Source organism: Salvelinus fontinalis, chromosome 1, assembly GCF_029448725.1.
Source record: "Salvelinus fontinalis isolate EN_2023a chromosome 1, ASM2944872v1, whole genome shotgun sequence".
NCBI lineage: Eukaryota > Metazoa > Chordata > Actinopteri > Salmoniformes > Salmonidae > Salvelinus > Salvelinus fontinalis.
Window position 1 is genome coordinate 87727966 of NC_074665.1, and position 26195 is coordinate 87754160.

General features: G+C 44.7%; 1 protein-coding gene across 2 annotated transcripts in view; it reads right to left on the bottom strand.

The window, feature by feature from the left end:
- LOC129863237 (centrosomal protein of 170 kDa-like) overlaps positions 1-26195 on the bottom strand; it is a 122990-nt gene that overhangs the window by 4475 nt on the left and 92320 nt on the right. The window contains exons 8-13 of one of the 2 annotated variants that reach the window (XM_055935151.1): positions 24302-24766; positions 17713-18296; positions 15441-15581; positions 5998-6133; positions 4272-5831; positions 283-541 (exon numbers count right to left, since the gene is read on the bottom strand). In XM_055935151.1, the coding sequence (XP_055791126.1) occupies positions 283-541; positions 4272-5831; positions 5998-6133; positions 15441-15581; positions 17713-18296; positions 24302-24766 (3145 nt within the window). The remainder of the gene's footprint in view (positions 1-282; positions 542-4271; positions 5832-5997; positions 6134-15440; positions 15582-17712; positions 18297-24301; positions 24767-26195) is intronic. The other variant, XM_055935156.1, reaches the window with a different exon arrangement.

Consider the following 26195-nt stretch of genomic DNA (forward strand, 5'->3'; position numbering starts at 1 on the left):
TCATGACGATCATACTATGTGAAAGTCCCTGCTGAGTCGGGAACAATTTATTACAGCTTGACAAAACAGAGCACCTCAGTTAGAGTGGACTAACTAAAGATCACAATTGTTTAATGAGAGTGAAAACACTAGCCTATTCCTGGGGATGCTCTATCTCCAGATCATATTTTCCACCTGTGCCATGTCCATGAGGCATATAAACTGAACTGAGCTTCCTTGTGTGTGTGTGTGTGTGTGTGTGTACACATGCCGTCGTGTGTATAAGCTTCAGTAGACGAGTACCTGGCAATCTCCTCGCTGTGAGCGGTCCAGTCCTTGACGTACTCCCCCTGTTGTTCTCTCATGCGGTGTTTGAGGACACCGCCTCCAGGGCCAACCTGACCAGAGTTAAGACTGCTGGTGGAGCCCCCCAGTCTGGTACCCCTCAGGACCGGGTGTGGGCGCAGGGGGCGCCCGGGTTTGGGGGAAGTCCTGTTGGAGCCAAACTCCTCCTCGGAGGTGGATCCATACTCTGGGGGCAGCCGTCTCCACCTGTTAGAAGCTAAGGTCAGGGAGAAAGATACAACACAATTATCTCTTGATAACTGTATTTGAGGTTATTTCAGTCATTCAAAAAGCAGCGGATGCTCACATTGTCTAAAGCATTCTATCTTAAAGCAAGCCAAGCAGACTTCTGTAACTCTTATCTCTACACAAATCATGACAAGATAGATGTGGTTTTAACAGTGGCACATAATGATCAACACAAATCATGACAAGATAGATGTGGTTTTAACAGTGGCACATAATGATCTCAACACAAACCATGACAAGATAGATGTGGTTTTAACAGTGGCACATAATGATCTCAACACAAACCATGACAAGATAGATGTGGTTTTAACAGTGGCACATAATGATCTCAACACAAACCATGACAAGATAGATGTGGTTTTAACAGTGGCACATAATGATCTCTACACAAACCATGACAAGATAGATGTGGTTTTAACAGTGGCACATAATGATCTCAACACAAACCATGACAAGATAGATGTGGTTTTAACAGTGGCACATAATGATCTCAACACAAACCATGACAAGATAGATGTGGTTTTAACAGTGGCACATAATGATCTCAACACAAACCATGACAAGATAGATGTGGTTTTAACAGTGGCACATAATGATCTCAACACAAACCATGACAAGATAGATGTGGTTTTAACAGTGGCACATAATGATCTCTACACAAACCATGACAAGATAGATGTGGTTTTAACAGTGGCACATAATGATCTCAACACAAACCTTGACAAGATAGATGTGGTTTTAACAGTGGCACATAATGATCTCAACACAAACCATGACAAGATAGATGTGGTTTTAACAGTGGCACATAATGATCTCAACACAAACCATGACAAGATAGATGTGGTTTTAACAGTGGCACATAATGATCTCAACACAAACCATGACACGATAGATGTGGTTTTAACAGTGGCACATAATGATCTCAACACAAATGACAAGATAGATGTGGTTTTAACAGTGGCATATAATGATCTCAACACAAACCATGACAAGATAGATGTGGTTTTAACAGTGGCACAAAGATCTCTACACAAATCATGTTTTTTTTGTTTTTTTTACACCTTTATTTAACTAGGCAAGTCAGTTAAGAACACATTCTTATTTTCAATGACAGCCTAGGAACGGTGGGTTAACTGCCTTGTTCAGGGGCAGAACGACAGATTTTTACCTTGTCAGCTCTGGGATTCAATCTTGCAACCTTACAGTTAACTAGTCCAACGTTCTATCCACCTGCCTCTCATTGCACTCCACGAGGAGCCTGCCTGTTACGCGAATGCAGTAAGAAGCCAAGGTAAGTTGCTAGCTAACATTAAACTTATCTTATGAAAAACAAATCAATCAATCATAATCACCAGTTAAACTAGTAATATCATCAACCATGTGTAGTTATTACTATTTATCTAGCGTGTCCTGCGTTGCATATAATCGATGCAGTGCGCATTCGTGAAAAAGGACTGTCGTTGCGCCAACGTGTACCTAGCCATAAACATCAATGCCTTTCTTAAAATCAATACACAAGTATATATTTTTAAACCTGCATATTTAGCTAAAAGAAATCCAGGTTAGCAGGCAATATTAACCAGGTGAAATTGTGTCACTTCTCTTGCGTTCATTGTACGCAGAGGCAGGGTATATGAAACAGTTTGGGCAACATGGCTCGTTGCGAACTAATTTGCCAGAATTTTACGTAATTATGACATAACATTAAAGGTTGTACAATGTAACAGCAATACTTAGACTTATGGATGCCACCCGTTAGATAAAATACAGAACGGTTCCATATTTCACTGAAATAATGAACGTTTTGTTTTCGAAATTATAGTTTCCGGATTTGACCATATTAATGACCTAAGGCTTGTATTTCTGTGTGTTATTATGTTATAATTGATTTGATAGAGCAGTCTGAGCGGTGGTAGGCAGCAGCAGGCTCGTAAGCATTCATTCAAACAGCACTTTCGTGCGTTTTGTCAGCAGCTCTTCACTCAGCTTCAAGCATTGCGCTGTTTATGACTTCAAGCCTATCAACTCCCGAGATTAGGCAGGTGTAACCGATGTGAAATGGCTAGCTAGTTAGCGGGGTGCGGGCTAATAGTGTTTCAAACGTCACTCACTCTGAGACTTAGTCTGAGACTTAGGAGTAGTTGTTCCCCTTGCTCTGCATGGGCTGCGGCTTTTGTGGAGCGGCTTGATAGGCTTGAAGTCTCCAGCTTCAGTGATTTTTGCAATCCAGAGAACTGGAAGAAAAGCCAAAGGAGGCGGCAAAAGGAGGAATTGGCTTTGTGGGTGACCAGTGAAATATACCTGCTGGAGTACGTGCTACGGGTGGGTGCTGCTATGGTGACCAGTGAGCTGAGATAAGGGGGGGCTTTACCTAGCAAAGACTTATAGATGATCTGGAGCCTAGTGGGTTTGGCGACGAATATGAAGCAAGAGCCAGCCAACGAGAGCATACAGGTCGCAGTGTTGGGTAGTATATGGGGCTTTGGTGACAAAACTGTGATAGACTGCAACCAATTTGCTGAGTAGAGTGTTGGAGGTAGAAGAGTTTACAGTCTAACCAGACACCTAGATGTTTGTAGATGTCCACATATTCTAAGTCAGAACTGTCCAGAGTAGTGATGCTGGACGGGCGGGCAGGTGCTGGTAGCGATCAATTGAAGAGCATGCATTTAGCTTTACTTGCATTTAAGAGCAGTTAGAGGCCACGGAAGGAGAGTTGTATGGCATTGAAGCCCATCTGGAGGTTAGTTCACACAGTGCCCAAAGAAGGGCCAGAAGTATACAGAATGTAATCGTCTGCGTAGAGGTGGATCAGAGAATCACCAGCAGCAAGAGCGACATCATTGATGTGTACAGAGAAAAGAGTCGGCTCGAGAACTGAACCCTGTGGCACCCCCATATAGACTATAAACTATCAAAATAAAGAAAGTCGCACACTACATGTATAATCTCCCAGCAATTTAGTGGGTATTTATCAACGTTTTGGCATCACTGTGCCTTCCTCAGGGTAATGTCATGAATACTTGCACCAGGCGCTTGCACTGTGTGTTTACATAACCTGGTTAAAGTATTCATGACATTACCCTGAGGAAGGCACAGTGATGCCGAAAACTGATAAATACCCATTCAATTGTTGGGAGATTATACATGGAGTGTGCGACTTTATTTTGATAGTTTATAGTTTATTTGCCGTTAGTCAGCACCTCCACACAAGCTATTATTCTGGGTGTGCGCCAGCTCATGTTTTTTAACCTCCATAGAGACTGCCAGAGGTCCGGACAACAGGCCCTCCGATTTGACACACTGAACTCTGTCTGAGAAGAAGTTGGTGAACCAGGAGGCAATCATTTGAGAAACCAAGGCCATTGAGTCTGCCGATAAGAATGTGGCGATTGACAGAGTCAAAAGCCTTGGCCAGGTCTATGAATACAGCTGCACAGTACTGTCTCTTATCGATGGCGGTTATGATATCATTTAGGACCTTGAACGTGGCAGAGGTGTACCCGTGACCAGCTCGGAAACCAGATTGCATAGCGGAGAAGGTACGGTGGGATGGAGGGTGTGGGGGATTTGGAAACAACGGGATGAAAAAACACAGTTGCTCTTTAACTGTTTACATTAAATAATAAAATACTGAGTGTTTCAATTTGTCCTTTATTTTCTGAGTGAACCTATCAGAGATGAGAACATGATCTCACCTGAGGGAGTGCTGTGGATGGAGGGGCTGATTCTGGACTTGGCCTCGGTCAGCTTGGACACACTGTTGGCCCTCATGCGAGGAGCCATTTTGTTGTCGGTGGGAGTGGAGGAGCGGAGGCCCAGGCGCAGTATGGTCTCTGCAGACAGGCGAGGGGAGGAGGTGCTGCTCCGGCCTACTGAACACTCTGAGTCACTACGGGCCGAGATAGAGCCCAGCCGCATCCTCCTGGGCTGGGCCAGCATGTCTAGCCGCGAGGGCCCTTTACGACCAGATGGAGGCTTGGACGTGGAACTGGTGGTGGACACCTCGGAGGCCACAGACATCCTGTCTGCATCGGCCTGGTCCGTGTCGGATGTGTCCCCCAGCCGGGCCCGGCGGAGCAGGGAGGTTCTGGTAGGCCGTGGCTGGGGCAGAGAGGACTGTTTCCCCAGGGAGGAAGCTGTGGCGGCCTGGAGAGTCTTACTAGACTTACTGGAGCTGGTCTTGCATCTGGATTTGGCTTCCAGTTTGGAATGTAGCAGGTCATCCGTAGAGGTGAAGTGGCTGCGGCTGTACGTGCAACTATGCAAACTCTCCTGGTCAGAGGAAAGAATGTCGGAGATGGGGAAGGACGAGGTCTGGTCGTCATCTGTGAGATCCTGGGAGGGTTGGCGTGCCCGCGACGAGGCAGGCTGAACGGAGCGGCGAGCATCTAGCCGGCTGGGATCATTTCTGGTCTTGGTCTTCCTCTCCAAGCGCTCGCGAACATTGGTGCTGGCAGCGGTTTTGGAGGTTGAGCTCAGGTTGCTCTTCTCCTTGTACAGGCTGCTGAGGGAGCGGCGTTTCTGGTGAGCTGGTTTCTTCTCTCCCTCCCCTGCCGCCTGGTTGTAGGTGCTGGCCGTGTCCACGTCTGAGTCAGGGGAGAAGAAGCCTGCCCGGTTGGCTCTGTCCAGCTTGTTCTCATCCCTCAGCTTGGCCTCCAGGAAGGCCATGACAGCCTCTGTGTCCTTCAGCAGGGTGGCTGTGTCCATGCTGCCCACAGAGTCACTGCGCTCGCGGCTCAGGACACTGGCATCACCTTTGATCCGAGGGATCAGCTCAATGGGTACCACACCACTGGGCTTCTCAATGGTGAAGCTGCCCTGACGGACCAGAGGCTTGCCCCCTGACTTCTCCCCCCTGTCCCCTCCTCCTTTGTTGTGGTGCTGAATCCTGTCCTCCGCCCGCCTCCTCCTCTCCTCAGACCTCTTCTCACTGCTGCTCATAGGTCTGAGAGAGGGCTTGGAGAAGGCCTGTAGTGGGGCCTTGGTCTGGTTCATCATATCCCCCTCCTCTATGGAGGTAAAACACGCCCCGTCTCCTTCATGCTCCACCTGCCTCTCCTTTTCCTGGGGCTCCGTGTCCTGTTTCTCCCCTATCTCTGAGCGATGCAGGCCCAGGCCGCACAAGCTCTTCCCTGGCTTGGCCCGGGGGTCGTCGATGGGGAGCTGGGGGAGGGTCCTGCGCTTACGCTCGGTGAGACTGGAGTTGGCAGAGCTGGTACTTCGGATGGAAACGCCCGACTCAAAGGCATCTGCTTCTGGAAGAAAAAAACAAATAGTAAAGCTACATTTCTTAATCAAATTAAATAAATATTGCTCAACCATGGTAATTTAGTGCCATTATGTGATGAAAATACACCTTAGCTAAGACAGATGCAGATTAACATTCCCCTGATTTTGGTAAATATAGGAGCCCTACTGTACCTCTCTGCTGATGGACGAAGGCAGGTGACTCAGCACCAGACCCCTCTGGGTCGGTTCTGGTGTGGTTAGCAGCTGGACTGGCCCACTGAGACACCCAGCGACTACTGCCCACTGCCACCGGGTCCTCAGACATACTCTGACAGGAGAGAAGAGACCGCAGACACAGTTAGCCTCGTCTCTTGTCAGACCCGTGGCATTCCACTCCATTTAGAGAAACAGCGGTTGTGGGAAAAGACTACAGTACACCTACTAAATCAACCGGATCCCTGCTACTGGCCACCTAGAGCTGGAGGAAGTACTCACATGTAGCGGAGGACACAAAAGACAACTCTGCTGCCATTCATTCACCTCTGAGTGGTCTTATGTTTAAGTGATGAGCCTGAAGAGTTATCATACTCATTACGTATTAGCTAATTCATATTTTAAACCAAGCATGGTGTAGAATAGCGGACCCAGAGTAGCCAAGGGAGGTGATAGGTGGGAATGAAGACCCATGATTGTACAAAAACAATACTTGAATTTATTACAGGTGCAGGATTTCAGAATAAATGGATTGTCTCATACAGTTGTCTATAGCAGCAACATTCAGGATAAGAAATCTCACAAAAATGACAGCGAGTCTAAAGCTCAGCCCCTTAATAGGGTTCCTACTTCATCTTAGACTGGGCTTAAATGCTAAACAGTATAACTAGGGATTACCCCTTTTCCAGCTCTAAACAGAGCAACTCTCTCATTACTGGGACTAAAAGAGAGTCTACCAGAACAGCTTAAATCAACTGCCTGTACATACAGGCCGCAACAAACAAACTGCTATGGAGCACATTATAAAATGGTGTTCAACCCTGAGCTGAGAGAAAAGGACAGCATGTATCCCTTCACTCCTCAACCCCACCAACACTTTTTAACCAATGAGAATGCGCATTTCATTTGAAGAACTTTACTTGTTAAATTAGACCAGGTAGCACTATGGGAAACATTATTTAAGTTTATTGCATTAATTCGTTTAAATTACCATATTTAGTCATGTCCACTTTAGTTTAAAAGAGAGAGCTAAATCAAATTGAACATGATTAGAAATACTACTGAGGGAGAATGGATGCAGGGGTGAACGACATGCTAATTATCTAACCTACCACACCTGACTTAGACCTGACAAACTAACTCTTAAGCAAACAATTAAGGTCAGGAACACCTAAAATGGTAGATAGCTTTCATGGAAATGGACTAGTGCACTTTATCCAAAACACACATGACTATACCTATAAGCAATTTAGAAAATATTAACTTCATGAAATAAGACCTTTTAAAATGGTGATGAGGCCAGGCTGCCTCATTACACTCTGTAGGGTAGCACCACTGTGTTGCCGGAGGACAGCTAGCTTCCGTTCTCCTCCGGATACAATGACATCAATGCAAAACCTAGCAGGCTCATGGTTCTCACCCCCTTTCATAGACATACACAGTAACAACTTCCGGAGGACATCCTCCAACCTATCAGAGCTCTTGCAGCATGAACTGACATGTTGTCCACCCAATTAAAGGATCAGAGAATTAATATAGTACTACAGGTAGCTAGCACTGCAGTGCATATAATGTGGTGAGTAGTTGACTCAAAGATAGAGAAAGACAATAGTTGAACAAATTTGAACAAATTAAATTCTTCAAGCATGAAGCATCAAGAGAGAGAGAGAGCTATATTTCTTCATTTTTTTCACTCACTTTCACTTACTTAACTAGCAAATGCTATGTTCGCTAGCTGGCTATGACTATCCAACACTGGACCTCTTCCAAGTCAAAGTAAGCTTTTGGTTTTACTAATTTATTGCCACCGGGGCCCGCAAGTGTAACTGCTAAACTGCTTGCTGACTGTACACTGTACTGCATGTTTGTAGTGGGTTTACTAACACATAAGTTCTATTAGCTATGCTGACTATGACGTTATTTTAGCTAATATGATGACAACGATGTAGTCTGTGTGTAGCATCAATGATATGAAGGTTTGGCATGGAAAGGTTTTTTCGCCTGGTCACAGACATGCGAGAAGGAATAAAATGAGCTGTTTGTATGTGGCTATGAAAGTTAACTATTTACATGTGATCAGGGGTGTATTCATTCTGCCGATTCCGTTGAAAATCTTTTCTTAAATGGAAGCAAACGGAACAAAACGGGGATAAACATAACTGAATTTGTGCAATAGAAACTGTTGTTTTCAACTATTGATTACACCCTAGATCAGCTAGATGCAGGTAAGATTTTGCAAGGCGGTATTGAATGCGGTCACCTCAAATCTTTCTCTCGACCTGTGTGTACCTACAGTTGAAGTCGGAAGTTTACATACACCTTAGCCAAATACATTTTAACTCAGTTTTTCACAATTCCTGACATTTAATCCTAGTAAAAATTCCCTCTCTTAGGGCAGTTAGGATCACCACTTTATTTTAAGAATGTGAAATGTCAGAATAATAGTAGAGAGAATTATTTATTTCAGCTTTTATTTCTTTCATCACATTCCCAGGAGGTCAGAAGTTTACATACACTCAATTAGCATTTGGTAGCATTGCCTTTAAAAAAAATAATAATATATATATTTTTTAAAATACATTTTATCCCCTTTTCTCCCCAATTTTCGTGGTATCCAATCGCTAGTAATTACTATCTTGTCTCATCGCTACAACTCCCGTACGGGCTCGGGAGAGACGAAGGTCGAAAGCCATGCGTCCTCCGAAGCACAACCCAACCAAGCCGCACTGCTTCTTTAACACAGCGCGCCTCCAACCCGGAAGCCAGCCGCACCAATGTGTCGGAGGAAACACTGTGCACCTGGCCCCCTTGGTTAGCGCGCACTGCGCCCGACCCGCCACAGGAGTCGCTGGAGCGCGATGAGACAAGGATATCCCTACCGGCCAAACCCTCCCTAACCCGGACGACGCTAGCCCAATTGTGCGTCGCCCCACGGACCTCCCGGTCGCGGCCGGCTGCGACAGAGCCTGGGCGCGAACCCAGAGGCTCTGGTCGGCCTTTAAATTGTTTAACTTGGGTCAAACAACTTTGGAAGTTTGCTTGGGGTTATTGTCCATTTGGAAGACCCATTTACGACCAAGCTTTAATAACTTCCTGACTGATGTCTTGAGATGTTGCTTCAATATATCCACATAATTTCCTTCTTCATGATGCCAATGTCACGCCCTGACCATAGAAGCTGTTTTTTCTCTGTGTTGGTTGGGGCGCGATAGTGACTTGGGTGGGTCATCTAGGTGTTTTTGTATTTCTATGGTGGCCTGATATGGTTCCCAATCAGAGGCAGCTGTTTATCGTTGTCTCTGATTGGGGATCATATTTAGGTAGCCATTTCCTCATTTGTGTTTGTGGGATCTTGACTATGTGTAGTTGCCTGTCAGCACTATTTTGTATAGCTTCACGTTTCGTTTGTTCATTTTGTTGGTTTGTTCGGTGTTCATTCATTAAAAGAGAATGTACGTATACCACGCTGCGCCTTGGTCTCATTCTAACGACGGACGTGACAGCCAACTATTTTGTGAAGTGCACCAGTCCCTCCTGCAGCAAAGCACACCCACAAAATGATGCTGCCACCCCCGTGCTTCACGGTTGGGATGGTGTTCTTCGGCTTGCTAGCCTCCCCCTTTTTCCTCCAAACAAAACTATGGTCACTTATGGCCAAACAGTTCTATTTTTCTTTCCTCAGACCAGGGGACATTTCTCCAAAAATAACAATCTTTGTCCCCATGTGCAGTTGCAAACTGTAGTCTGGCTTTTTTCTGGCGGTTTGGAGCAGTGGCTTCTTCCTTGCTGAGCGGCCTTTCAGGTTATGTCGATATAGGACACGGTTTACTGTGGATATAGATACTTTTGTACCTGTTTCCTTCAGCATCTTCACAAGGTCCTTTGCTGTTGTTATGGGATTGATTTGCACTTTTCGCACCAAAGTACGTTCATCTCCAGGAGACAGAAAACGTCTCCTTCCTGAGCGGTATGATGGCTAAGTGGTCCCATGGTGTTTATACTTGTGTACTATAGTTTGTACAGATGAACGTGGTACCTTCAGGCGTTTGGAAATTGCTCCCAAGGATGAACCAGACCTGTGGAGGTCTACAATTTTTTTCCCGAGGTCTTGGCTGATTTCTTTAGATTTTTCCATGATGTCAAGCAAAGAGGCACTGAGTTTGAAGGTAGGCCTTGAAATACATCCACAGGTAGACCTCCAATTGACTCAAATTATGTCAATTAGCCAATCAGAAGCTTCTAAAGCCATTATATAATTTTCTGGAATTTTCCAAGCTGTTTAAAGGCACAGTCAACTTAGTGTATGTAAACTTCTGACCCACTGGAATTGTGATACATTGAATTGTAATATTAGAAGTGAAATAATCTGTCTGTAAACAATTGTTGGAAAAATGACTTGTGTCATGCACAAAGTCCTAACCGACTTGCCAAAAATATAGTTTGTTAACAAGAAATGTGTGGAGTGGTTGAAAAATGAGTTTTAATGACTCCAACCTAAGTGTATGTAAACTTTCGACTTCAACTGTATGTTGTAAACCTTCATCCATAGGCTCGGTTGCAGCAACCTCATGATGGGTATAGGGAAAATTTGAGCATCATGTAGTAGCTTAAACCTATTGATGTTACACTGAACTGGGTGAATGGATGATAGTCATCCAATATGCATCCAATATGCAATACAAATGACAGTCATCCAATATGCTGTAATAGAAATATGTTCATAACAAATGTTCATTAAAACAAAACCTGCACCGACCGCAAATGGATCCCAATATACATCAGATTGTAGACTATACTAGGCTATTGTGGACTATACTAAACTGATGTAGACTATCCTAGAATATTGTAGACTATACTAGATTGTTGTGGACTATACTAGACTATTGTGGACTATACTAGACTATTGTAGACCAGACTAGACTATTGTAGACCAGACTAGACTATTGTAGACCAGACTAGACTATTGTAGACCATATTAGACTATTGTAGACCATATTAGACTATTGTAGACCATATTAGACTATTGTAGACCATACTAGACTATTGTAGACTATACTAGACTGTTGTGGACTATACTAGACTGTTGTGGACTATACTAGACTGTTGTGGACCATCCTAGCCTATTGTGGACTATATACAGTCTCCTTCCTCCCTTTGTGACTTGTATGGAACTTGCCTGGAGGGGACAGAGCATTATTTCTCATCTCTCTCTGAACTAGGTCACAGACTGAGTGGCCTACTCTGTGAATGACAAGGAAGCGGGGAGTGCCTGGCTGACACACAACTACTCCACTACTCCCCTTCCAATAGAGGAATCTTAATGCAATCTGGAGCTCTTGCTTTCCTATATTTATAGTACAGATGTAATTAATTTGATCCCACTGTTGTTGCAGGACATTTTGTGTAGGTTATTCACGTTTTAAAAAGGATTCTAAAGTTTGTAATTTCCACTTTAAAATTTCTGACTTCATTTGCACCAACTAAAAATGTATCAATGCCTACAAAAATGTCCATTCATTATAATCCATAAAATAATTCACATTTCCTGCTGCTGCAGGATTATTTTCCACCTGTGAGAAATGGATCAACTGTAAATATACTGAACAAAAATGTAAACGCAACATGTAAAGTGTTGGTCCCATGTTTCATGAGCTGAAATAAAAAGGTCCCAGAAAAGTTCCATACGCACAAAAAGCTAATTTCTCTCAAATTGTGTGCACAAATTTGTTTCCATCCCTGTTAGTTAGCATTTCTCCCCTGTCAAGATAATCCATCCACCTGACAGGTGTGGCATATCTAGAAGCTGATTAAACAGCATGATCATTAACATATGTAGTTCTGTTCTTGAGCTGTTCTTGTCTAATGATGTTCTGTATTATGTTTCATCTTTTGTGGGGACCCCAGGAAAAGTAGCTGCTGCTTTTGCAACAGCCTTTTGGGGATCCTAATAAAATAAAATTTAAAATATTTTAAAAAACAGGTGCAACTTGTGCTGGGGATAATAAAAGGCCACTCTAAAATGTTCAGTTCTGTCACACAATACAACGGCACAGATGTCTCAAGTTGAGATAGCATTCAATTGGCATGCTGACTGCAGGAATGCTGAGGAGTATTTATGTCTGTAATAAAGCTAATAATCCAAGATGGCGTAGCAGTCAGATGTCTTTATCTTGTTGTGTCCCGTGTATATATCTTTTTCTTTGCCTCAATTTCAACATACAGAGCATCAATGTGGTATGGATCTGCTATTTTCTATACATGAGAAACGGAACCCCAAACATTGCCTGCGTCCGTAATGGGTCCGCGGTCAACCCGACCACCCCTCCTCACTGTCAAACGCTCCATAAAACACTTCAGCGAGCAGGCGTTTCTAATCGGCCTGGCCCGGGTATCTTGGAAGGATATTGATCTCATTCCGTCAGTAGAGGATGCCTGGTTATTTTTTAGAAGTGCTTTCCTCACCATCTTAAATAAGCATGCCCCATTCAAAACATTTTGAACCAGGAACAGATGTAGCCCTTGGTTCACTCGGGACCTGACTGCCCTTGACCAGCACAAAAACATCCTGTGGCGTACTGCATTAGCATCGAATAGACCCTGCGATATGCAGATTTTCAGGGAAGTTAGGAAATAATATACACAAGCAGTTTGGAAAGCAAAGGCTAGCATTTTCAAACAGAAATGTGCATCCTGTAGCACACACTCAAAAAGTTCTGGGACACCTCCTCCCAGCTGCCCACTGCACTGAGGCTAGGAAACACTGTCACCACAAATAAATCCACAATAATTGAGAATTTCAGTAAGCATTTTTCTACGGCTGGCCATGCTTTCCACCTGGCTACCCCTACCCCGGTCAACAGCTCTGCACCCCCCACAGCAACTTGCCCAAGCTTCCCCCATTTCTCATTCACCCAAATCCAGATAGCTGATGTTCTGAAAGAGCTGCAAAATCTGAACCCCTACAAATTAGCTGGGCTAGACAATCTGGACCCCCTCTTTCTATAAATATCCACCGCAACCCCTATTACTAGCCTGTTTAACCTCTCTTTTGATTTGATATTTTGTATCGTCTGAGATCCCTCAAGATTGGAAAGCTGCCGTGGTCATCCCCCTCTTCAAAGGGGGAGACACCTTAGACTCAAACTCTTACAGACCTATATCTATCCCACCCTGCCTTTCAAAAGTCTTTGAAAGCCAAGTTAACAAACAGATCACCGACTATTTCGAATCCCACCGTACCTTCTCCACTTTGCAATCTGTTTTCAGAGATGGTCATGGGTGCACCTTAGCCGTGCTCAAGGTCCTAAACGATATCATAACCGCCATTGAAAAAACACAATACTGTGCAGCTGTATTCATCACCCTGGCCAAGGCTTTCGACTCTGTCAATCACCACATTCTCATCAGCAGACTCAACAGCCTTGGTTTCTGAAATGACTGCCTCGCCTGGTTCACCAACTACTTCTCAGATAGAGTTCAGTGTGTCAAATCGGAGGGCCTGTTGTCCGGACCTCTGACAGTCTCTATGGGGGTGCCACAGGGTTCAATTCTCGGGCCGACTCTTTTCTCTGTAGACATTAATGATGTTGCTCTTGCTGCTGATGATTCTCTGATCCACCTCTACGCAGACGATAACATTCTGTATTCTTCTGGCCCTTCTTTGGACACTGTGTACAAACCTCCAGACGAGCTTCAATGCCATACAACGCTCCTTCCGTAGCCTCCAACTGCTCTTAAATGCTAGTAAAACTAAATGCATGCTCTTCAACCGATCGCTGGCCGCACCTGCCCGACCGTCTAGCATCACTACTCTGGACAGTTCTGATTTAGAATATGTGGACAACTACAAATACCTAGGTGTCTGGTTAGACTGTAAACTCTCCTTCCAGACTCACATTAACCATCTCCAATCCAAAATTAAATCTAGAATCGGCTTCCTATATGCAATAAAGTATCCTTCACTCATTCTGCCAAAAACGGACTATCCTACCGATCCTTGACTTTGGCGATGTCATTTACAAAATAGCCTCCAACACTTTACTCAGCAAACTGGATGCAGTCTATCACAGCGCCATCAGTTTTGTCAACAAAGCCCTATATATTACCCACCACTGCGACCTGTATGCTATCGTTGGCTGGAACCTCACTTCATATTCGTCGCCAAACCCACTGGCTCCAGGACATCTATAAGTCTTTGCTAGGTAAAGCCCCGCCTTCTCAGCTCACTCTGCTGCCAATGACTGGAACGAATTGCAAAAATCACTGAAGCTGGAGACTCATATCTACCTTACTAACTTTAAGCATCAGCTGTCAGAGCAGCTCACAGATCACTGCAACTGTACATAGCCCATCTGTAAATAGCCCACCCAACTACCTCATCCCCATATTGTTATTTTTCTTGATCCTTTGCACCCCAGTATCTCTACTTGCACATTCATATTCTGCACATCTGTCACCCCAGTGTTTAATTGCTATATTATAATTCCTTTGCCACAACGGCCTATTTATTGCCTTACCTCCCTAATCTTACTTCATTTGCACACACTGTATATAGACTTTTTTATTGTGTTATTGACTGTATGTTTGTTTATTCCATGTGTAACTCTGTTGTTTGTGTCGCACTGCTTTGCTTTATCTTGGCCAGGTCGCAGTTGTAAATGAGAACTTGTTCTCAACTGGCCTACCTGGTTAAATAAAGGTGAAATAAAATGTTTAAAAAATGTCTGCGCCTCTGTTCAGTCATGTGAAATCCATAGATTAGGGCCTAATGAATGTATTTACATTGACTGATTTCCTTCTATGAACTGGAACTCAGTAAAATCTTGGAATGCATGTTGCGTTTATATTTTTGCTCTGTCATGAGGAAATCAGTACTAGCATTGTTAACTTTTTGTGATCTCTGCCTCATTCCTGCCCACTGGGCACAGACATCAATTCAACGTCTATTCAAATCAAACTAAACTGTATTTGTCACATGCGCCGAATACAACAGGTGAAGACCTTACCGTGAAATGCTTACCTACAAGCCCTTAACCAACAATGCAGTTTCATTGAAACAATGTTGATTCAACCAGTGTGTGTGCAGTGGGTGGTTTATGCATCACTCTCCTCAGAAAACTAAAACAATAGGAGTTCCACTGGAAAATAAATTGTATTTGGGCATATTAACACAACAGTTTTCAGAGGCTGCCCCGTCCCTGAGAAGGAGTGTGAGGGTCAGGGAAAGAGACAGCGAGTGACTCGACCCAAGTATGTCAGGGCCATAATAATGAATGTTAGTGATGGGATACATTTCTCAAGCATCACATCACTGAATGAGATAGATGCTATCAGGTGTTGGTAGCCTGGCAGGCTATGATGACTAAAAGCCGTGAGCGATTGGGTGCAATCTCTATGCAGTCTCTATGGAAGTGGTGTTTTACCTCGGATGGAAGGCAGCTTGGTTTCACCGTTTCTTCCATCTCTGTTGTCTTCCTGTCCTTCTTCTCCTTCCCTCCTCCTCCTTGTTGTAGTTCTACTGGTCCTGAGACAGACAGATCCTGCTTCTGCTCCACCCCGAACACCTGAGTATTAAGGTAATAAAGAGCTACATGACTTTTCACTGTAGTCTATTCTACTCAATAGACAAAGGTGGCTGATATTGGACCAACATGAGGGCCAGAGACAATTAAAGCACTGCCCCATACATCCACACAAGGCCAGTGCCATGGTAACAGCACGAGAAAGAACACACATTACAGCCATGTAAAGAAAACTGAGAGCAGTGTGCCAATTAGTGTGTCAGCTAATTATAGGAATTACCATAATCACACTTCTAGTTCAGAGAAGACTACCCAGTCTATGCTCTGAATAAAACTGACAACCAATTGTTTTATTTAACTAGGCAAGTCAGTTTAGAACAAACGCTTATTTAAAATGACGGCCTAGGAACAGTTGTCAACTGCCTTGTTCAGGGGCAGAACAACAGACTTTCACCTTGTCAGCTCGGGGATTCAATCTAGCAACCTTTCGGTTAGTGGCCCAATGATCTAACCACTAGGCTACCTGCCACACTAGGCTATCTGCCACCAATGCCCCCCCCCAACCCACTCCCCTCTTCATCCATGCCCCAAATACCATATTTTATGTCCCATATACATGTTTAATGAGTGAAAAAAGTACATATCAGGGCAACATGTTTAAAACAATTTTATTTGGGGTAATCTTAAGCCCAAACTCAGCAGTAAACTCTCCTCTACTTCCGAGACTCTCCCTTCTAGAAATCTTTTCATTCAGCATGAGAAAGCACGCAGGCAGCTGTTACATGAGCAAATAATGGAGAGAGCTCGATGATGAGCCTCAAAATGTTAGATTTGCTCTATAGCGGTATGTAACATGTAAGTCTGTGATCAGACTGAGCACTACACTCTTAGAAAAATATTTTGATTCCAGGTAGAACTCTTTTGGGTTTTATGTAGTACCCTCTGTGGAAAGGGTTCTACATGTAACCCAAAAGGGTTCTTCAAAGGGGTACAGTCCCAAAATGTTTTTCAAAAAGATAATTGTAACTTGCCACATAACCATGACACAAAATGCATCATATGATGAAACACGCGTGATGATGTGGCAAGTTATAATTTACTTTTTGAAAGTGATATATCTTGACAACTTGATTGCTGACATTTTGTGACTATCAGCAGTGTACTAATGAAAAAAACACAAAAATATATTATTCCTTTAAAGGATTTATGAGTCGTATGTGGGTTTAATAGTGTTTTTTTATGATGGCAGCTGTTACGCTGGATTGTGCCAGCCAAGTTATACACACTACACTCTTAGAAAAATGGGTTCCAAAAGAGTTCTTTGATTGTACGATAGCCCTTTTTGGTTCTATGTAGAACCCTCTGTGGAAAGGGTTCTACATGGAACCAAAAAGGGTTCTTCAAAGGGTTCTCCTATGGGGACAGCTGAAGAACCCTTTAAGATTCTAGATAGCACCTTTTTTCCCTAAAAGTTTATGATAGCCCACTCTCTTAATGTGTATGGCTGTTCATATGAGCTAATCCTAATAAGAAGAGAGAGACTTGAGGGAAATAGACCTCCATCTCAGGGCGAGATGTACCATTTCCTAATACTAACAGTGACATTTCTTTATTGCGATACTATTGAAAAATTGGAGTATTAGTGAAAGTGCCCGATCAAGAACTTCAGTGCACCAAAGTTTGAAAGGAATTTTAGATTCTATATTGTACAAGGTAAATATTTTAAATAGTCTCGTAATGACCACATTGTTGGAAATGAAATACATTACAAAATGAAATCCAATGTCCCTTTACCCATGGGTCACAGAGGACTAGAGGACATAGTCAAATGCTTTTCATTCGGAAAATAGCAATGTAATAAATCAATGTGACGACAGATCATTACAGCTCAAAAGCTCAGCATGCTTAGTGGACGTTATGGAGGATATTTCAGAAAACTATAGAAAAATAGCATGCCCTTTGAATGCCCCGTTCAATAAAGTTAATTAAATTATGTTAATTCAAGACACGGAGAACTTGGTCATTCTTACTTTCAAACCAAGTCAGCTTTCCTACATGCAATTCAGATAATATAAAAATAAAATTAAATTTGTATTGCTTCCGATTTTCACAGCAAACCAACCCACAATGATATATCCCTGAGCTGAGTGTGAATATACATCAGAAAGCTGACCTTGTCTATCATGCGCCTGGCCTCCTCCTCCTCAGGGTTGCCGTTCTCCAACTCAATGGTGTAGGTTCCCTTATCGCTCTGGTCATCCTCCTGCTCCCTGTCCCCCTGGGACTGAGGGTTCCTCAGACCCTCCTCACTGGGGCTGGGATCAGTGGTCTGGTGGCCTGTACTGACTGAGCTCCTCCCCATGCTGTGGTCCTCAGACCTCTGCTTCATCAGAACTCGGGCGGCAGTGGGGGCTCCCGCTATCAGGGCCGCTGATAACGGGGCCTTACTGAAGTCTGTGGTCATGGTGGAAGGGGCCTTAGAGTGGGAGGGGGGGGTGGGGCAAAGAGCCTCCCTGGCCGCACCCCCAAGCAGCGGTGCAGTCTGGGAGAAGGAGTAGGAGCGTCGCTTGCGGGGGTTATCATCGTTGTAGAATTCGATCATGAAGGTAGTCCTGTTGCCGGTAGTCCGACCCCACTGACCTCCTTGTCCTCCCTGTGCCGACCTCAGCCTCTCCTCCAGAGCCAGCCTCCGGCTGCCGAAGCGCAGGCCAATCCCGTTCTCAGAGTCACTCTGGGTACCGTCCTCATGCTTGCTGCCTGGGAGAAGCAAGACAGAAGGAGAGCACAGACCTGAGTTACTGCACTTACAGGAAACACACAACCTATAACATCTAACCTCTGACCTTTCAACTGCTAATCATGACCTAGAGAAACAAAGGACAGATAGTCCTCTATGATGGAATCTAATGTCTCCAGACTTCACACAGCCACAGTACTACTAGCCCTGCCTCCCTGTGGGGAGGGGGGGAGAGGAGGGGGGTGGAGGGTGGAGCAGGAAGGGAGGAGGGAGGGAAAGCAGGGGCTCAGGAAGTAGCATGCAGTCAGACGTGACAGTGGTGGGTTCAGAGACAGAATATCACCAGGCCACTCTGGAAACAGAGGCCTTTCATGCAGCAGCAGACAAACAATCTGTTAGGAGCCTCACAGCGCTGCATGTCTGAGTGACTAGAGCTGGCTGGCTCCGGCCACAACCCCGCCCGCCCCACATGAGTCAGAGTGCATCTCCTCCACTCCACCTCATCACACACAGACACATCAAGCAAAAACAAAACAGTTAAATCTACTACACAGTACAGAGACAATCAACACAGTTAACCATACTACACAGTACAGAGACAATCAACACAGTTAACTCTACTACACAGTACAGAGACAATCAACACAGTTAACTCTACTACACAGTACAGAGACAATCAACACAGTTAACCATACTACACAGTACAGAGACAATCAACACAGTTAACTCTACTACACAGTACAGAGACAATCAACACAGTTAACTCTACTACACAGTACAGAGACAATCAACACAGTTAACTCTACTACACAGTACAGAGACAATCAACACCGGTAACTCTACTACACAGTACAGGGACAATCAACACAGTTAAATCTACTACACAGTACAGAGACAATCAACAGAGTTAACCCTAATTCCTGGCTGTGTGCTTAGGGTTGTTGTCCTGTTGGAAGGTGAACCTTCGCCCCAGTCTGAGGTCCTGAGCACTCTGGAGCAGGATTCCTCTGTACTTTGCTCCATTCATCTTTCCCTCCGTTCATCCCCACAGCATGATGCTGCCACCACCATGCTTCACCGTAGGGATGGTGCCTGGTTTCCTCCAGACGTAACGCTTGGCATTCAGGCCAAGGAGTTCAATCTTGGTTTCATCAGACCATAGAACCTTGCTGTCATATGCCTTTTACTGAGGAGTGGCTTCCATCTGGCCACTCTACCATAAAGGCCTGATTGGTGGAGTGCTGCATAGATGGTTGTTATTCTGGAAGGTTCTACCATCTCCACAAAGGAACTCTGGAGCTCTGTCAGAGTGACTATCGGGTTCTTGGTCACCTCCCTGACCAAGGCCCTTCTCCTCCGATTACTCAGTTTGGCTGTGCGGCCAGCTCTTGGAAGAGTCTTGGTGGTTCCAAACTTCTTCTATTGAAGAATGATGGAGGCCAATGTGTTCTTGGGGACCTTCAATGTTTTGGTACCCTTCCCCAGATCTGTGCCTTGACACAATCCTGTCTCGGAGCTCTATGGACAATTCCTTCGACTTCATGGCTTGGTCAATGATCAATGGAAACAGGATGCACCTGAGCTAAATTTTGAGTCTCAGAGCAAGGGGTCTGAATACTTAAGTAAATATGGTATTTCTGTTTTTATTTTTAATAGATATTTCTAAAAACCTGTTTTCGCTTCATCATTATGGGGTATTGTGTGTAGATTGATATATTTTTTATTCATTTTAGAATAAGGCTGTAACGTAACAAAATGTGGAAAAAGTCAAAGGATTTGAATACTTTCCGAATGCACTATATAGTATATAACAAAATACATATTTCTTTATTATTTACCCCTAACCCTACCACCTCTCCCCTAATTGTAGTAAACTAATGGACAACAATACTTAGGCTTCTACTTTCAGCTTATACATACTATATGCAATTTGCCGACAAAAAAACAAAGTTAACTGTAACATAAAATATAGAAGACAGCCAACAAAACAACAATTAACCATAGTACACACAGCACAGCAGTGCAAACACTCTTACACAGACAAATGTCAAATCTCCATCACACAGTTTTAAAACACACAACCTTCACGACATAAACAGGGATGGTATGGTTAACCTTCTACAGGTTAACAGAGACTAAACAGGGATGGTATTGTTAACCTTCTACAGGTTAACAGAGACTAAACAGGAATGGTATTGTTAACCTTCTACAGGTTAACAGAGACTAAACAGGGATGGTATGGTTAACCTTCTACAGGTTAACAGAGACTAAACAGGGATGGTATGGTTAACCTTCTACAGGTTAACAGAGACTAAACAGGGATGGTATTGTTAACCTTCTACATGTTAACAGAGACTAAACAGGGATGGTATTGTTAACCTTCTACAGGTTAACAGAGACTAAACAGGGATGGTATTGTTAACCTTCTACAGGTTAACAGAGACTAAACAGGGATGGTATTGTTAACCTTCTACAGGTTAACAGAGACTAAACAGGGATGGTATTGTTAACCTTCTACAGGTTAACAGAGACTAAACAGGGATGGTATTGTTAACCTTCTACAGGTTAACAGAGACTAAACAGGGATGGTATTGTTAACCTTCTACAGGTTAACAGAGACTAAACAGGGATGGTATTGTTAACCTTCTACATGTTAACAGAGACTAAACAGGGATGGTATTGTTAACCTTCTACATGTTAACAGAGACTAAACAGGGATAGTATTGTTAACCTTCTACAGGTTAACAGAGACTAAACAGGGATGGTATTGTTAACCTTCTACATGTTAACAGAGACTAAACAGGGATGGTATTGTTAACCTTCTACAGGTTAACAGAGACTAAAACCACCAAAACGTAACAGATATTAACCTGTTCATTTACATCACAAACAACAAAGTTAACCCTTACTCTGCAGTGTTTAAAGCTACGCAGTATCGTCAGGCTTTCCCCATGCACCTACCAGCCCCATCTCCATCCATTGTATTTCTGAGACCCACCTGAGAACATGAATATTAACACTCAGCAGCTTCAGGCTCGTCTTGCTTTCCCGTCCTCACGATTGACCGCACACACACAGCTCTCTGTCCCTGGGGCTGATGACTGCACTGAGCACCACTGAGCATGCCTCACACGCACAGCTCTTTCTCCCTGCGGGTGGTGACTGCACTGAGCACCACAGCTTCACTGAGCTTCACTGAGCATGCCTCACACAAACATGCACACCTCCAAAGCTCACAGTCCTGACCGCCTGCAGCACGAGAACTCCAAGCGCAACACTGACCCCTGTTTCTTCCTCCCCTCCATCCCACAGCTAGACTCCCACAATAGCCTCTGGAAGGTACAGCTTCAGAATACACCCCAAAAATGGAGTTACAGGCGAAACGCCTCAAAGTACAGCAGCCAAACATTGTATGCACTGTAGCACTCAGCAGATCAGCCTCTGACTTCACCTTGGTACGTGCTTTGTGCTTCATAAATCTCCATTTATACCACTCTGTCTGCACCCCACCCCCAGACACAGCTATCGTACACCAGAAATTAGCAGCCATTTAATTAGCCAGCTCCAAAGAGTAGCTAATGCCCAGCCCACACTCTATTGAGTCCTGTCAAACAGCGTCCCACAAAAGGCCCAGAGATGGTCATGAAGATGCAGACAGAGATAGTGTCCAGGCTCCAATTCAAATATGAAACAAAGGGAAAGCACAACTAAAGCACTATGTGGATGAATCATTAAGGAGATGGGATGGATACGGCTTGGCTCCTTGGTGTACAGCAGAAAAGGCGGGGAGAATGGGGGAGGCAGGCAGAAAGGCAGGTTGCCTACTGTGTCATCCATGCTAAGCTCAGTCAATGGGTGTCGGAGCTGGGAGATGGCTGGGGGATTTAGGAGTGCTGGGGACTAATCCTGAGGAAGTAGACAATTCGGACTGCCATTAACAGAGCCATGACTGGTCTCTCTCGTATTACTGTAAATGGAAGGCTGAGAGATTTAAGACTGAAGAATCATTAGAATCAGAGTGGGAGGTTGTACATAGAGAGTCATAGAGGTGTGTCTCTGTCACCGATATACAGTACAAAGGAGGGTTGGACTTTATTTGCTAGAGGGTGGGGACCTTTATACAATTACAAAAACAGACACTATTTAATATAAGTGAACTTTAGAGTTACATCATATCATCATGGAGGTGATATGAATTCACAGTGAATTTCGTCTGTGCAGAGTCTCCTTGAGAAGAGGAATCATACAGCTAGATAAGCCATTCAGATGAGTAGCGTGTAAAGCCTTCTAGCAGGATGAAAGTCAGATCAGGCTACAGGAGGAGTAAATACGCCATGGCATTTCCTGCCCTCTCTCCTGTCTGACTGCCTACAGGAGGAGAAAACACACCATGGCATTTCCTGCCCTCTCTCCTGTCTGACTGCCTACAGGAGGAGAAAACACACCATGGCATTTCCTGCCCTCTCTCCTGTCTGACTGCCTACAGGAGGAGTAAACACACCATGGCATTTCCTGCCTTCTCTCCTGTCTGACTGCCTACAGGAGGAGTAAACACGCCGTGGCATTTCCTGCCCTCTCTCCTGTCTGACTGCCTACAGGAGGAGTAAACACACCATGGCATTTCCTGCCTTCTCTCCTGTCTGACTGCCTACAGGAGGAGTAAACACGCCATGGCATTTCCTGCCCTCTCTCCTGTCTGACTGCCTACAGGAGGAGTAAATACGCCATGGCATTTCCTGCCCTCTCTCCTGTCTGACTGCCTACAGGAGGAGTAAATACGCCATGGCATTTCCTGCCCTCTCTCCTGTCTGACTGCCTACAGGAGGAGAAAACACACCATGGCATTTCCTGCCTTCTCTCCAGTCTGACTGCCTACAGGAGGAGTAAACACGCCATGGCATTTCCTGCCTTCTCTCCTGTCTGACTGCCTACAGGAGGAGTAAACACGCCATGGCATTTCCTGCCCTCTCTCCTGTCTGACTGACTACAGGAGGAGTAATAACGCCATGGAATTTCCTGCCCTCTCTCCTGTCTGACTGCCTACAGGAGGAGTAAACACGCCATGGCATTTCCTGCCTTCTCTCCTGTCTGACTGCCTACAGGAGGAGTAAACACACCATGGCATTTCCTGCCTTCTCTCCTGTCTGACTGCCTACAGGAGGAGTAAACACACCATGGCATTTCCTGCCCTCTCTCCTGTCTGACTGCCTACAGGAGGAGTAAACACGCCATGGCATTTCCTGCCTTCTCTCCTGTCTGACTGCCTACAGGAGGACTAAACACGCCATGGCATTTCCTGCCTTCTCTCCTGTCTGACTGCCTACAGGAGGAGAAAACACACCATGGCATTTCCTGCCCTCCCTCCTGTCTGACTGCCTACAGGAGGAGTAAACACGCCATGGCATTTCCTGCCCTCTCTCCTGTCTGACTGCCTACAGGAGGAGTAAATACGCCATGGCATTTCCTGCCCTCTCTCCTGTCTGACTGCCTACAGGAGGAGTAAACACGCCATGGCATTTCCTGCCCTCTCTCCTGTCTGACTGCCTACAGGAGGAGTAAACACACCATGGCATTTCCTGCCTTCTCTCCTGTCTGACTGCCTACAGGAGGAGTAAATACGCCATGGCATTTCCTGCCCTCTCTCCTGTCTGACTGCCTACAGGAGGATTAAACACGCCATGGCATTTCCTGCCCTCTCTCCTGTCTGACTGCCTGCTGTACTGCAGCTTGGAGTGAGACTGTAGCTACAGGCATTAGAAAAGTGGAAGTAATTCTTTAATGTGGGAAAGATCTGAACCAATGCTAAGCAAGGATCTCCTGCTCCAATACACACAGCATACAGTAGATTACATAAAAAGCCTGAGAACAATGACAGGTATGGGCCATATTTAAATATATATATATATATATATATATATATATATATATATATATTACCTTTATTTAACTAGACAAGTCAGTTAAGAACAAATTAGATTTACAATGACCAGCCTGAGGACATTGACAGGCAGGATATGGCCCTCACCTTTGAGCCTGTGGAAGTGGACGGGAACATCACTCTTGATGCTCTTGCTGTCGTCCTCTGTGGACTCAGTGCGCACCGTGGGGGGGTCATTGTGGGCCAGCCAATCGGCCACCTTGCTCTCAGAGGCCATCATGGCGGCCTGTAGGGTGCTGAGATCCTTGCTCCCCGGCTGGGGGGTCTTCTTAGGCCGGGGCCGGTGGTCCGGAGTCAGTTTGGACACATGGTCCTTAATCCTGACCTTGCCAGGGGAGGTGTCATCAAACTCGATGGTGAAGGCGTGAGGTGAGGCGTGGCCCTGAGCGCTGCTGGCGGTGGTAGCAGCAGCCCACTCAGTGTCCTTGGTAGGGATCTCATGAATGCTGTCCTCGGCCATCTGAGTCTCCTTGGTGGGGATCTCAAAGTAGCTGGGCTCAGGACCCAGACCATCCTCCTTAGGCCTCTCACTCCTCTTAGGCTCTCTGCCGTCTGTAGGTTCACAGAGAGGAGAACACTGGGGATCAGTATCTAGAGGTCAGAGGTCACGGGCCCCAAATGGGCCGCTAAGCTGTGTCTGTTCTGAGTCTCACCATTAGTCTGAATCAGTGTCTGAGGCCTTGGCAGAACACAGCCCTCTATTTATTCGTGTAACCTTTATTTAACTGGGCAAGTCAGTTAAACAACAAATTCTTATTTACAATGACGACCTACCAAAAGGCAAAAGGCCTCCTGCAGGGACAGGGGCAGGGATTAAAATAAAAAATACAGGACAAAACACACATCGCGACAAGAGAGACACCACATAAAGAGAGACCTAAGACAACAACACAGCATGGTAGCAACGCAACATGGTAGCAGCACAAAACATGGTACAAACATTATTGGGCACAGACAATAGCACAAACACAAGAAGGTAGAGACAACAATATATCAAGCAAAGCAGCCACAACTGTCAGTAAGAAGAGATGGAGATAAAACGGTCCAGTTTGAGAGTTTGTTGCAGCTCGTTCCAGTCTCTAGCTGAAGCGAACTGAAAAGACGAGCGACCCAGGAATGTGTGTACTTTGGGGACCTTTAACAGAATGTGACTGGAAGGAATGGGTGTTGTATGTGGAGGATGAGGGCTGCAGTAGATATCTCAGATAGGGGGGAGTGAGGCCTAAGAGTGTTTTATAAATAAGCATCAACCAGTGTGACTTGGCACGAGTATACAGAGGACCAGTTTACAGAGGAGTATAGAGTGCAGTGATGTGTCCTATAAGGAGCATTGGTGGGAAAACAGGTCAGGCTGTGCTGGGGCCCAGGCAGACAGGCACAAAGCCATGTAGTGTCACTTACTTAATAATGTCACTTACTTAATAATGATTGTGTAACTTCATTTGATTATGTGGCAAGGCATTATGGCATATGTAGACCATCTAGTTTATACGTATGACAAAGTGAGCAGCTGAGTTGTTCTTGGAAAATACAGGTTCGTTTTGTACATTTCCACCCTTATGGAGTAAGGGAACAATATCAAAGTCAAATATTCAAAGTATAATACCTACTGGGATTTAGGATCCCCCTATAAGGCCAAATCTTTCTCGAAAGTTATATCTTTCAATTCAACTTGAAAGTAAGTAATGTTTGTATCTCTTTGAAAACAGATATGCTCCTGAAAGCATGACTGCAAATAACTGTGGCTTTCAACAAAGTCAAAAATGGAGTGAAATGGGACATAACGTTGTCCATTTAGAGAACTATATTCAAACTGATACCCCTTGCATCAGGTCCTACATTATAGTCACCAACAGGTCTGGTGGTAAATAAGGCTTTCAGGTTTCATCCTATCCAAGCATCAAACAAATAACCACTGCTTCCACAAACAAGACCACCACAAACTAAGCTTAGAACCTCCCTTTTTTTAAATAAATACTAC